The sequence below is a fragment of the Myxine glutinosa genome, chromosome 3 (assembly GCF_964187855.1).
Source record: "Myxine glutinosa chromosome 3, kmMyxGlut1.1, whole genome shotgun sequence".
Lineage (NCBI taxonomy): Eukaryota > Metazoa > Chordata > Myxini > Myxiniformes > Myxinidae > Myxine > Myxine glutinosa.
The window spans coordinates 128,023,116-128,038,562 of NC_136263.1; the positions used below are offsets into that span (position 1 = coordinate 128,023,116).

The window sequence follows — 15,447 nt, forward strand, 5'->3', positions numbered from 1 at the left end:
CTCCTGCAACACACACACACACACACACACACACCCACACACACACACACACACACACACACCTCCATTTATATTCCGTAACCTCGTATATATATTGTTACAGACACGACTTTGATGTTATGGTGGGCCGAGCGGAATGGCCGCCGTGTCCGCACAAGTTACCCGATTATACTCGAACCTTGGCCGAGCCGCGCTACGCTAAATCAATTGAGGAAAAGGACACAACGGCTGGGTTAAAATGACACGACACCAAGGGTTCAGTTCTCAAGACCTCCGGAGGAGGTTATAATATTGCGGAAGTTTAGATTACAGGGATGAGAGCGACAGCATAGTAAGATAGGCACTTAGAGACACTTATCTTATTCCCGACAGACCACAGATAAACAGGACAAAACTGACTCACACGGGGATTGATGGCAAGGAAAGCGGGCAGTCGATGGCTCAAGGTGCACTCTTGGCTCAAGGACAGAATCGACCCGGTCCGGTCCAAAGATGCGGGGAGGTATCGTCGCGCTGGGGGTGGCGTCCTTTGCTCTCCGTGGTTCAGGCGCATCTGACTTCACATCCGGTAAGTCGCTGCGTATATCCGGCGGGGAGTGACACGCCCTCGGCTCGTTAGCTCCGCCCCAGATGGAATCGGCCCGTTGCTTCTCATTGGGTGCGGGGGGTTACCGGCTCCGCCCTTGACGAGGGGCCGACAGGCAGCCCCTTCGTGGTAACCCCGTCGGCGCACATGGGTAATGGCGGCTAACCGAGCCGGAGTGAGGACGCACACTCCCCGCGCGCGCCGTTGTTGTAGTTGTTGTTTCAGTTGTTGTTGTTGTTGTTGCTGTTGTAGTTGTTGTGGTTGTTGTTTCATGGGGAAGATGGGAGGAGGTATGGGGAGGTCCTAAACTCACTACTGGTGCCATACGATCACATTCTGGTGCAACGAAGAGTCAGAATTAATGGAAACGAGTCCTTAACTGACATAGACTAAGAATAACTAGCAAGATGTCCGAAAGTTGTCTACGTGAGATGCGGTGGACCTGGGCACGACATTTAATGGGGGAAAAAGGGGAAGGTCGGTTCTACAGAGTGTTGTTTACAAACAATGGGACTAGGGAATGGGGGATTGGGGATAGTTGGGGAGTATTGGGGAAATAGGGGAATATTTACAAGCGGATATGGAGGCCAAATGCCATATCCGCAACATTGCACCCTTCTCTACCCTCGGGGCGGCCCGACCCGATAAATTTTTACCTATTTTAGTGTGGCACTCAGATGTAGTTCCCTCTACTATTAACTCTACCCTGAGTGCGACAGTTTTACAGATATTCACAAATGAGTAAATATGTCCCCCTGCGACGTTGCACCCTTCTCCTCACAGAAACACACCCACAGGATAACCGAATTGCGGAAAGAATTCGCAAACTAAACATACAGCCGGTAGGGAGCATTATTTACACAAGACTACGCTGCTATTTACACTACGATCCAGGACCTGTTTTTGGAGGAACACATGCAGATGTTATGCATAGAGAGAGCACGCATGCCAGCATCGATACACCAACCCACGAGTGCTCTGTGGCCTTACGGCCTTTAATAACGTGCAGAGCACCCCTTCCAAGCACCAAAAGCACCACCCCATCACACAGTCAGCACCATCCGGTGCACCAATAAAGTGTCTATAAATCACGGTGTGGTGTCGCAGCCGGCCGATGGTCTGCCGCTGGTCTTGCCTTCATGTGGTGCACTTGGCCTTCTTACTTCCTTCAAAAATAAAGAAAGGCGCCAACCGCGTCCATTTCTGTATTGTGGCCGTCAGGGGGCCAACTAAAAGTGGTTCACCTGTTTGGCAAAGGTGCCACGTTGACCCAGAGGTCCATCAATGGGTGGTGCTTGGCCGCAAACAGAACTGCGGTCCATGGTGGGCGGCCACAAACATTGCGGTCCATATGGTGTATCGATCCAGGCAGCAAGCAGCGAAAGTGCAGGCCCACAACTGCGGAGCCAGCACCTCTCTCTCCTCTCTCTCTGCCCCAAAGCCAGATCCTCGGAGGTGGGAGACAAAAGAACAAGACAAGTGAGTAAGGTGGTAAGGGCGCAAAAGTGCACGCAATGTAAGGTGATGCACACTGGGGGCACATGGGAACCAGGTGAGACAGGTACGTTCCTACCGTACGCTCCCCCCCCCCCCCCCCACCAGGTAACCTACATGGCCCCTCCCTTACCCCTTACTGTATCCACAAAACACAACACTACCCATAAACATCTATTTTACTAATCAACAAACGTCCCTACTGTCTTCCCCGTTCCTCCCATAAACCAAATTCGTCTTCTCCTAACCAATCAAATTTGCCATTTTCAACTCTCATCAAAATTTGCCATCACCAATTCATCATCAATCCCTCCTAAGGAGGGAGAGATGGAATCACCCCAATGTCTCATCCACGTCTTGATGCGTCTCACCAATCCTCACAGCAATTCTCATTCCCTGCAACGCAGAACAAAAGAACACAGGTGTGGAGTCATCATCATCACCACAGGTAAGTGGCTGCGTATGGTGCGACAGGCTCATCAATCCTAACTATTTCCTAAATGACTTTAACAACTTTACCTTACCCGGGGTCTTTCTCCGGCCAAACCATTGGCCCTCTTACACTATGGGTTCTAAAAACCAATTCCCATTGACCAAACTGTGGTGCTTTTCAATTTGGGGTCTCACTCCCCCGATTCATCTCCCGGTGCCCTCGCACAATTTCTGGGCTGCGACGTGTACCTCTCCCAGCGGGTCTACCCACCTGCACACCTCCACCACTGCAGTTGCCTCCGAGCTTACCTGCTCCTTACCCTAACCTAACTACCTGGGGAAGGCCCTCTGGCGCTCTCCCCACTCGGTGCCCTCTCTGGCACTGGGCTGCCCGATCCACACCCGGGATCCTCAGGCACCCACTCACAACTACCGGCTCCCAGAGCCCACCTGCGGCCTCACCTGGCCGACATCCTCACAGTGGTGGAGTGCCCAACCAACTACACACACTAACAGGCTACACGCCCAGCCATTTCCACAACACTAATGCACCCATCCACAATACCATTCTGCAACCGCACCACAAATGCCAATATCCAACCACAATTTACCTATACCCTCTACCTAACACTTACACTACCCGCCCCGGGTACTCGTGAAAGGGGTCTACTCTTCCCCCATCCACACCTTCGCACCATGCACACCACTCCGTACCACTTACTCCAACTCTCTCCACACACCTGTACTTGCACACCTGTGCTCTCACTCTTGGTGCCGCCTGCACCCTTCTCTCCCCAAGCGCATTCGCGCTGATCCACAACACTCACTGCTCCACACACCTGTCCAGTTGCACACCTGTGCAATCACACCTGTTCAATCCTCACACAGCATCATCTCATCTAACTACTCCCTTCTGAAACTTGCGCTTCCCAGTCGTCCCTTTAAACTATTGCGCTCCCACGTCATTATCATCCATACTAATCTACCTGCGTCCCCACTACAGGTATCAGTCACTAACTAACCTTAACGTTACCTACGGTCATCTTCTAGGGCCCTAACAATATAACCTAACCCACCCGGGCTAGTTTTCACTGCCATACACCCCATAAGCTATTGCTCCTTTGCCCCCATATGGGAAGGGTGGCAGGGATGCCACCCTTACCCACCGGGCCCATCGCTCACTACTAATTTTGCTCATCAAATTTCAACTAATCAAAAATTTTGCCAATCACTGCTCATCATCTGCCAATCATTACGGCCAATCCCTTGCCAATCATCAAATTTTGTTTTTTTCTAATTTTGGGTCCAAAACACTAACCTCATCACACCGTCTACTCACTAATGCCTCTCGGTGCGCCAATTCCTGTCCAAAGCCCGGCTTCGTAAAGCCGAGCAATGGATGCTGGTTGTTTTGTGCCGGCGGCTGGATGCGTCCGGCATTCGGTGCAGGGAAGGAGGTTTACCCGGGCCGAGATCCCACGCACCATCTCGGCACGGAGCCATCCCATGGCCCGATCTCGACCTGCCGGAATGCCTCAACAAAAAGTGGTCGCCATGACGACCCTTTCTATCGGGCTGCCCGCTCCGCCTAGTGGAGCACGGACGCGGCCGTTCAAAGCGAGGCCCAGCACGCACCGAGGGCCCGATTCGTCTAAAAGTCGACCTAACCTCTAACCCGTGTAACGTCGATGCTTCACCTGCATGCTTACACCCCGCAGCCCGTTCCTTGCTCACACATCCAGCCGTTCCCATGCTCCTCGTACCTTTCCTTACACACCCAGGTACCCCCATTCCACTCACAGCCTTGGTCACACACCTGACCACCGAACACTTTGGCACACATTCGTTGGTCGCACACCTCACCAACACACCTCTTCGCGCCCCCTCCTCGGTCACCTCCTCTGTGACAACCACAGGTGTGCTCTCATTCGCACACCCAACCACGTGCCTCACCACCAACTCCAGCGTGCATTCCCACTCACGCTCTACCATTCCAGGTGTGCATCCTTCCATCCCAGGTGTACATCCTCGCTCACCTGCCACAACCAACTCACTCTCCTTGTCACTCTCACTACTCTCACCTCCATTCTTGACAGCGCACTCACCCTTACTCTTGACAGCGCACTCTTTCCTCATGCACCTGTCCGTTACACACCTTTCTCGCGCACACACTCCCGTTACACCCTCTGTAACACTCACCACAGGCGTGCATTCTTCCTTGCCTTTGACAGCGCACTCTTTCCCCATGCACCTGTCCGTCACACACCTTTCTCGCGCACACTCTTGCGCACACTCTCCCGTCACACCCTCCGTAACACTCACCACACCACGCTTCCATGTGCTCCCTCGCACACGTGCTACGACCGACTCACTCTCGCCAGCACCCTCACTCCTTGGCACGCACTTTTTCCTCACACACCCCAGAGTCGGACTTTCTCGCACACCTCCTTTTTCACACACCAGACCTGTCACACACTTCACCAACAGCCTCTCACGAACACCCGGGTCTATCTCGACCCCCAAGCTTATTAAATCCCCTGGCGCATCATACGCACGACCATATTGGTCACCACTTACACCAGGTCCTCTTCCTCTTCGCTTCTCCTCCATCACCTGCGAATCCCTCATCCGGTTAATGAGCACATCATCACGATCCGAATACAGACTTTGGACCAATTCTTTTACTTCCTCCTTTATCTCTTTCTTATCCTCTCTCCGTCGCTTCTTAATTTCGCTCATCCCTTCTTCCACTTCTTCTAATTTCTGCTTCACCTCCTTTATTCCCCGGTACGTCTCCTCAAGCTCGTCCTCTAAGGCTACCTTGACCGTTTCCATGTGCGTCCTCACCTGCCGGTCCTTCGTCTCCATTACCTCTATCACCTCGTCCAACCTCGTTGTCAGTCCCTCACGTACCATCTGACATTCCCTCTTCGTCGCTATCAAGTCATCTTTTAGTTCTTTCTGCGTCGCCTTTAACCCTCCTAATACCGCAGTGTTCCTTTGAACCTGCTCCGTTAGTCCTTTTTGTCCCTCCGTCAGCTGTTCCACCTCCTGCGTCAGGTCCTCTATGCCCCCTTGTAACTTTACAGTCCCCTTTCTCACCTCCTTCTCCATGTGCTCCTTACAGTGCCTCACCTCCTCGCGCACTCCTCCGACCTCCTCACTCACTCCTCTTCTGATCTCCTCTCCCATCACTTGCATCTCCTGCCCAGATGCCACCCTCATCTGCTCCATTTCCTCCCTGTGAGCATCCAGTTTGGTTTCTACCCCCATTCTGACCCCCTCTATCTGCTGCCCCATTTGTTTAACTTCCCTTTCCGCTTGGTCCCTCATGTCCCTCAATTTGCCTTCCATACTGTTTTCTAACCCCTCTAACCCCTTTTTCATCCCTTCCATTTGATTCTCCTGAACGGCCATTCTGTTTTCTACCCCCATTAACCCATTTTTCACCTCTTTTATCCCGTTGTCTAACCCCTCAAAATTATTGTCTAACTTCCCAAATTTCTTGTCGAACTCCTCAAAATTATTGTCTAACTTCCCAAATTTCTTGTCTAACTCCTCAAAATTATTGTCTAACTTCCCAAATTTCTTGTCTAATCCCTCACCGGTACCCCTCGCTTCGTCCCTCATTACCCCCATTTGGCTCTCCAATCGCTCACCCATTTGTTCCATAAGGGCCCTCATTTGCAGGAGGAAAAGGTTCGAATCCACCAGGGGCGCTGCCACGGTCGCGGGCGCGGTCGCCGTGACCAGCGAGGCGCCATTTTGTGCGTCTGCTACCCTCTCCTCACGTCCCTCAATTTGGTCCTGGACCGACCCTGCCTCACTCTCCTCTACCGGGTTGATCCGCCATAGCGCGACTTTCAAAATTCGGGTTTTTATATTTTGTAAAACACAATCAAATTTCGCTGTTATAATTTCGAGCGCGTAAAACGCGCTCCGGATCGAATTCTACCTCCCAACACCAATTGTTACCCTAGTGGTACAATTGGTGTTCCAAAATTTGGGCCTAACAAATTTAGTCCCAGGTCCGAATCCGACACTCCTGACACCAATTGTTACGGACACGACTTTGATGTTATGGTGGGCCGAGCGGAATGGCCGCCGTGTCCGCACAAGTTACCCGATTATACTCGAACCTTGGCCGAGCCGCGCTACGCTAAATCAATTGAGGAAAAGGACACAACGGCTGGGTTAAAATGACACGACACCAAGGGTTCAGTTCTCAAGACCTCCGGAGGAGGTTATAATATTGCGGAAGGTCAGATTACAGGGATGAGAGCGACAGCATAGTAAGATAGGCACTTAGAGACACTTATCTTATTCCCGACAGACCACAGATAAACAGGACAAAACTGACTCACACGGGGATTGATGGCAAGGAAAGCGGGCAGTCGATGGCTCAAGGTGCACTCTTGGCTCAAGGACAGAATCGACCCGGTCCGGTCCAAAGATGCGGGGAGGTATCGTCGCGCTGGGGGTGGCGTCCTTTGCTCTCCGTGGTTCAGGCGCATCCGACTTCACATCCGGTAAGTCGCTGCGTATATCCGGCGGGGAGTGACACGCCCTCGGCTCGTTAGCTCCGCCCCAGATGGAATCGGCCCGTTGCTTCTCATTGGGTGCGGGGGGTTACCGGCTCCGCCCTTGACGAGGGGCCGACAGGCAGCCCCTTCGTGGTAACCCCGTCGGCGCACATGGGTAATGGCGGCTAACCGAGCCGGAGTGAGGACGCACACTCCCCGCGCGCGCCGTTGTTGTAGTTGTTGTTTCAGTTGTTGTTGTTGTTGTTGTTGTAGTTGTTGTGGTTGTTGTTTCATGGGGAAGATGGGAGGAGGTATGGGGAGGTCCTAAACTCACTACTGGTGCCATACGATCACATTCTGGTGCAACGAAGAGTCAGAATTAATGGAAACGAGTCCTTAACTGACATAGACTAAGAATAACTAGCAAGATGTCCGAAAGTTGTCTACGTGAGATGCGGTGGACCTGGGCACGACATTTAATGGGGGAAAAAGGGGAAGGTCGGTTCTACAGAGTGTTGTTTACAAACAATGGGACTAGGGAATGGGGGATTGGGGATAGTTGGGGAGTATTGGGGAAATAGGGGAATATTTACAAGCGGATATGGAGGCCAAATGCCATATCCGCAACAATATATATATATTGTCGCGCGAACCCTTCGGTTAATACCAGGGCTCACGGATGACCCAAACGGCTTTACTGGAGGCGACGATCCAACACGGATTTTGCTATCAACGCGGGAAGAAGAAGGGAAGAGGATGAAGCGGCTGGAGCGCTTACCTTGAGCGAACCGACGGCAGCTCCGATCCTGCAGGGAATTAATGAACTCGAACAAACAAGATTTAATGTACAAAAATAGAGATTTATTCCATGGAACCCAATAACAAGAAACGCGACGGTAATCAAATAAACTAAATCCTATATTGGGATCCCACACACCTCACTTCGAATATGCACACAGGAATGAATAAACAAAATAAATCGTGTGTAATGGTGATGTGGTGTGCAGCCTTATCTGTCTGTCGGTTGCAGTGCATCGTCCAACACGGCTCGAAACTCCGGTGCCGAGAAACTCTCCGTCCGCCTCGCACGCTTCGCTAGGCCCGAGCCAACGCCCTCGCTCCAATCCCCTCGCAGTTGGCAACATGAGGTCCCGCCCGTCCACAGCACCGAGCCTCGCTCCCACACCACGCAGATGGCGAAACAACGACCACCAGGACCTCTCAAGACCAAGAAGGGAAGCGCAGAGACAAGCGACCAGTGAAGAAGCCCACGAGCATGAGGAAGCCAGGAGAGAGCTGCTAGCTAAGAGCTGCCGAAAATGTCGTGCAGCGCCCCCTTTTGTAACCTGCGGCGGTGACGTCAGCCTTGGCGCGCCACCCAATCAGCACCTTCCAACTTCCCGCCGTTCACCGAACCTTCCAGCGCCTTCCCTCCAATGAACCACCTCTTCCTCCGTTGCATCTTCACGCCTCCCGCCCTGATTGGCTGGAGGTTCGCGCCTTCCGCGCCAACCAATCACACGTTCCTTGAGCATGGTTACAGCTCGTGTCATGCGATGTTGCCAGGCTAGCTGGTGGTGTAGCTGGCGGCGGCCATCCGGCAGTGCCCCGATCTGGCTTCCTGCCTGTCTTCTTCCGAAGTCATTGTAAGGGAAGGGGATTTAATTACTGTGTGCACTAAAGGGCCTATCTAAGTGTTTACAGGTGTGCGTTGCCGTAAGGGACAAATGTTTGATTACCAGGTTTGACACACAAGGGCTGTTATCTTTAATCCCTACAACTACCTAGCACATGAACATCGTGGTATGTTCACAGGTATACTCCTTAACGGACAAACCAGACTAAACACACAGAACTTATTACAGGGCAGATTCCTTATCGCGACAGACGAAGCATGTTCCCTATTCAGATCTACCTGACTCTAGATATTGCTCTACCCTGCCGAGTTATTTGAAAGATCAAGATCATTTATATATATATATATATTTTTTATTTATTTTTTTATTTATTTATTATTTATTTATTTATATATATATATATAAATATATATATATATATATTTATTTATTTATATATATATATATCTATATATATATTTGTGCAGCATCTGTCCTGTCCTGTGTTGTCACTGAGCTACTTTCTCAAACTTATGTGAAATCGTACCAAACTTCTGGTATGCACATATCTCTCCCGTCGGTATGTCCTAAGGGTATTTTATTTTGAAAAATATTCCAATTTTTTTTTTGGGGAATTTTTTGGGGAAAAACTTTTTTTTTTCAACTTCAATTGTTTATAAAATGTGATATCACGTATATTACAAATACATTTGTGCAAAATAATTGTTTGAATTATGATTGGTTTAAACCATGATAAAACGGCAACTCGGGTACAGTCATTTATCTATATATCTACACATCTGGGCAGTGTCTGTGTTCTCACTTAACGACTCCCTCAAACTTTTGTTTCTGTGGTTGTGAAGTGTTTTTAATAACGTTCTGGTGGTTTTGAATCACGTGGTGATGAGGTATTTTGAATTATGTGGTGGTGAGGTGTTTTTAAATGATGTGGTGGTGAGGTGTTTTTAAATCACATGGTGGTGAGGTGTTTTTAAATCACATGGTGGTGAGGTGTTTTGAATTAATTGGTGGTGAGGTGTTTATAATTACGTGGTGGTGAGGTGTTTTTAATTATGTGGTGGTGAGGTGTTTAGAACTAGTTGGTGATGAGGTGTTTTGAATTATGTGGTGGTGAGGTGTTTTGAATTCCTTTGTGGTGAGGTGTTTTTAAATGATGCGGTGGTGAGGTGTTTTTAATTTCGTGGCTGTGAGGTGTTTTTATTACGTGTTTTATGGCAGTGAGGTGTTTTTATTACGTGTTTTATGGCTGTGAGGTGTTTTTATTACGTGTTTTATGGCTGTGAGGTGTTTTTATTACGTGTTTTATGGCTGTGAGGTGTTTTTACTTTCGTGGTGGTGAGGTGTTTTTATTATGTGTTTTATGGCTGTGAGGTGTTTTAATTTTGTGATTGTGCGGTGTTTTTATTACGTGTTTTATGGCTGTGAGGTGTTTTTATTACGTGTTTTATGGCTGTGAGGTGTTTTTAATTTCGTGGTGGTGAGGTGTTTTTATTACGTGTTTGATGGCTGTGAGGTGTTTTCAATTTCGTGGTGGTGAGGTGTTTTTAATTTCGTGCTGGTGAGGTGTTTTTATTACGTGCTTTATGGCTGTGAGGTGTTTTAAATTACTTGGTGGTGAGGTGTTTTGAATTACTTGGTGGTGAGGTATTTGAATTACGTGGTGGTGAGGTGTTTTGAATTACTTGGTGGTGAGGTGTTTTGAATTACGTGGTGGTGAGGTGTAATCGTCCCAAACTTCCAGTCTGCACCTACCCCTCCCCTATGTATGTGCGGAGGGGTTCTTTCTTGAAAAAAAAAACATTCAACCTAAATCTTCAACCTAAATTACCTATAAAAATGTAATATCACAAACACAACAAATACATTTGTGCAAAGTAATTGTTTGTATTATGATTGGTGAAAATCATGACAACACAGCAACTCAGGTACAGTCATTAGCCTCAGTTAAAATAAGCCCGTTCCTCAGTATATATTTATTTATTTATATATATATATATATATATATATATATATATATATATATATATATATATATATATATATATATATATATATATATATATATATATATATATATATACAGACTTGGCATTTAATATGGAATATTTTTTTTTCTTGACTTGGGTTTACTTTCTGAACTCAGTATATCAATCTGGTGAGTTTCTTTTACCCTTCGGTGATGTCTTTGTTGAAAGAACCATGTCACTGATTGTCTTTCGCAGCAAGAAGTCAATAACAGGATTATATCACAGGTGGCGTGACAAAATGTAAGGACAGGTACATTTGACGATTGGCTTCACAATCGGGTATATAAGGGTTGTTGCGTTCTGTATTAGTGGAAAACAACTGCTGCTGGAGATGGTACGTCAACTTGACAATGCTGTTTTTCTTGGAGTGGTGGCTTTACGAAATTCTGGCATGAAACAGTGTGCTATTGCTCGGCAGTATGGCATCACTCAAGTTCAGGTGTCAAAGATCCTGAAACGAAATGCTCAGAGGGGTGTCCCTACTCCAATACTGAGGCCAGGACGTCCACGCAGAACCACAAGAATAGATGGTCGCCAGCTGCACCGGTTAGTCTGCAATGGCCGTACCAAGTCAGCTAATCGGCTTAGGGCTGAGTGGCAGCAACTGACAAATGTGCCTGTATCCAGAAGGCTAGTCAACCAATGACTGGTTCAAGCAGGCTATCGTGCCAGGCGTCCCTGAGAAAGCCATGCCCGACCAGACAACACCGCCAGCGCCGATTGCAGTGGGCCAGAGAGCACCGTCAATGGCAGCCAGGACACTTGGATCACATGACCTTCAGTGACGAGTCCAGATTTCTGGTCTATCGTCACGTCCGAGTGCGCAGACAAGTGCATGAAGCCCACAACGAAGATTGTATAGTGCCAAGAGTCCAAGTTGGAGGTGGTGGGGTGACCGTTTGGGCTGCTTTTCATGCAGGGGGAAAAAACTGACCTGGTTGTTCTGAATGGAAACCTGAACCAGTTCAAGTACAGGGTCATTCTGGAAGAAACATTGCTTCCATTTGCTCGTGCAGCCTTTCGAGGAAACTTTGTCTTCCAAGATGACAATGCATGGCCTCATCATGCTCGCATGATCCAACACTTTCTTGCTGACCGTGGTGTAGGGCATATGAGGTGGCCTGCCATGTCCCCGGATATGAATCCGATAGAGAACTTTGGGCAGAATTAACGCGTCAAATCGACAACTTGGACCAGAGGCCACCCTCTGTGCATGAATTGCAGCAGGCTATTGTCACTGCATGGCAAGTGATTCCTGTCCAAACCTTGGCAAATCTCGTGAACAGCATGCCTCGACGTGTACCTGCTCTCCTGAATGCTCGTGGGGGTTACACGAAGTACTGAACTGTAATTTTACTGTCCGTAATCCCAGTCATAATTTAGCTTTTGTTTTTGTTGAAATTTTTTTTGGCTAATGTGCATCTTGATATATATATCACATAAGCCTGGTGTTGGCTTAGCGGTTAGGGTGCCGGCTTGGGATCCTAGGATCCTGGGTTTGAATCCTGGTCGATCGCTAAATTAACACCAGGGGGGTTGACTCAGCCTGTCATCCTTCCGAGGTCCGCAAAATGAGTACCAGCTTGCTGGGATGAATGATCCTGGTGTGTACCCTGGCTTAGAATAGGTACACCGTATCCCTGCGCATCGTAAGAGGCGACCAAGGGTTGGCGTCAGGAAGGGCATCCGGCCGTAAAAACATTGCCTCAAACAGGGAACCATGATTGTCATGGGGCCCGCAAGGCTAACCCCTGCTCTAGCGGTGAAAATGGCCTTTAAACGATCATTCATTCATTCATTCATTTAGCCTGTGCTGGCCCTTAGTGGGGAGTTACTTCGTTGCACATAAAACGTTTTCTCAGACTTAGATTGTTCTTCTGTTTTGCGTCATATGTGTCAATTCTTCGTTATAGTTTTTCACCTCAGAATATGAATATGAAACACCTCAGAATGTGGGTAAATATTGATGAGGAATGTTATTTTGTTCCCAGCCAATCTGTTGCCAGTATGCTTGCCATACAAGGGCCTGAAGTTTGAGGATGAAAAAGAATGCTCCATCTCTGGCTGGGGACAGACATCTCAGTCGAGTTGTAAGTTAATAATGATTTTATGATTTAATTGATTTTTGCATTTGACTGACGTGTCTTTGGAAATGTACCATCCATTGAGCCACAAGAGTGGTATAGACTGGAAAGTGTCAAGTTGTCAAAGCTACAGGATATTTAGAAGCTTGAAAAGAGTACAAAGGTATTTCACCGTATGCTGTACTGTAGGTGCACAATTGTGAATTATTAGAAAGATCAAGATCATTTACTAACATATATATATTGAGTATATATATATATATATATATATATATATATATATATATATATATATATATATATATATATATATATATATATATATATATATATATACATACATATATATATTTTTTGGGAGGTACCCGTGCTAAGCATAGGTGGAAAGCCAAAAGTAAACAAACAATGTGGAAATGGTGAATGCTCAACCATGGAACCAATAAATTCCACATTCCAGTGCCACATTTCGTGGAAGGTCAGACATGGACAGCCGGTTCATGAATGACTTGGGCAAAAAACGGTGCATGGGAAACAATTAAGCAATAAATTCCACATTATTGTGCCACTGTGGGAGTCTGGCCACCTTTATCAAAATATGACAGACAACACTTTATAGATAAAGGATTATTTATTTCGTACGCATGGAGAGAAAAGTTTGTCCTCAGGCAGGCAGATCTCTAAATCCTACTCAAACTGCATCAAATAGATAAACAAATTATTTTTATGACAAAAGGAAAGCAGAAGTCATGCTGGAGCATGAGATAAGAACAAAAGCTGATGTAATGGACCCTTGGCTTCACATTTGCACAAGGTCAAACCACAGATAAAACATGTTTTTGCCTGCTCAGCACAGAGAAGCAGTTCTGACCTGCAACTGTGAAATGGCTCTCAGCCAACTCTATACAAACATGCATAATTCCTTTTGGCCTGGCTCAACTATATCACATGATGCATTTACCCAATATGCTTTTCGGCCATGGCTGTCTCTGATTGGTCCAGAGATGACAATTATTCATCTTTACCCCGACAGCTGCCTCCTTTTTGTCATCTCTGACAGTCTGACTACATCACCCTCTTGGCCCGGGCCCCACTTCTCCCCCAGCCAGAATTACACTTCACCACCCCAGGGCTCTCAATCCATGGCCCCCCACCCCAAAACCCTGGAAGCTCTGAGATTGACAAATTCCCCGAAGTGGATCCACTCCTTCTGACAGACGAGACACAAAGGACCCTGTCAACACAGAGGCACACTTCATTAGCACCACACTAATACACTCATATGCATATTAAAAAAAACAATGAAATCCAACTTTTGCTCATATTTGTTTACAAGTGGAATACAGTCAAAAAGCTAACAATACTCCTGTTAATCCACCTTGTTGCTCATGCCTATTATCTCATCTCCTTAGGCATGACACTCTCATGCTCACAATACTAATTTTTCTTTCTTCAGATACCTTTGGTGTCTTTCAGGGTCTTTTCCATCTGTCTCCTCCGTAGTACAAATAAATTGAGTATAAACCTTTTTTTAACCACCAACACGGTGCCTACGACAGTTTTCTCCAGGAGGCTCGTTCAGGTTTGCTGACTCGTCACCCACTTTCAGCTCCTCCACAATATAGTTATCTTGTTCCTAAAACTCAAACCTGTAGCGCGTTTTGTCCTGTCCACTCAGATCAAAGCATCATCCTATACGGATATTTTCATCACCACTATCTACCCAACTAATGACAATATTTTTATGTTCATAGTAATCCTAAATGCAAAAATGTTAATAGCTAAGCTGAAAAGAGGTTACTATTTTGCAAAATCAATTAACTACAGTATCTAGCTATCCAGCAATTACTTCCAAAAGGATTCCCAGACTAGCAACCTTCGCCTGGAGGTGATAAACACCCAACACAGCATGTGTTCTCATCTCTGTCACTTGTACGTCTCACTCTGCATTTACCACTCTGGGCTCTTAACCTACACCATTAATTTGCAACATTACACGATTTAATCTCTTCAACTCATCGTCCAATTCACTGTAAGAACTTCCTTCAGACTCGTTTTCCCCCGAACTTTCACTTTCCTTTTCTCAAAACACCATCTCAGTGTTTGTCATTTTTCTTCGACAACTTTTTATCAAAGCCTTCAAACACGCTATCACCATTACATCTACTTCCTGTGGGACCTTCAAATAGACTCCATTTTCGTACATTTTACCATATATCGCAATTAACACAACAGATCCCGTCCTAACAAATTCATTGGTAAGTCAGTGTCTAACAACAAGCATGATGCTCTGCTAAAGGCCCAATTCCACTTTGTATTTCTTTGTTAACAACCCCTCGCTCTCACCCCATCATTGTTGATTCTGTGAAGTCCATGGTCCTCCCTGCTGTTGTTTACCATTTTGGAACCCCTTTTTCTCATACCTTCATACTTGACAGCTGAAGTGGGCTCATTCTCCCATGAGTCCCAATAAACTCGCCATCTCCCGGGTTGGGCTCATGACAGTCCTCGCCTGCTACTTCCATGAGCCTGCAGATGAAATGCTCGCACAAAACATTCCAGCATTTAAATACCATCTGTGCACCACTTAATTAATATGATACTGTTGTGGAAGGATGTACACCTCAAGAACAATGTCAAAGTTTAATTCAATGGAGAAGTCTCACT

The 15,447-nt window shown here is 47.1% G+C and overlaps 1 protein-coding gene across 3 annotated transcripts in view; it reads left to right on the forward strand.

Annotated features, from left to right (window-relative positions):
• The window catches only part of LOC137423217 (transmembrane protease serine 2-like), a 245,594-nt gene that overhangs the window by 199,532 nt on the left and 30,615 nt on the right, over positions 1 to 15,447 (forward strand). For all 3 annotated transcript variants that reach the window (XM_078774546.1, XM_078774545.1, XM_068110121.2), the window contains one exon: positions 12,691 to 12,789. In XM_078774546.1, coding sequence (XP_078630672.1) covers positions 12,691 to 12,789 — 99 coding nt within the window. The remainder of the gene's footprint in view (positions 1 to 12,690; positions 12,790 to 15,447) is intronic.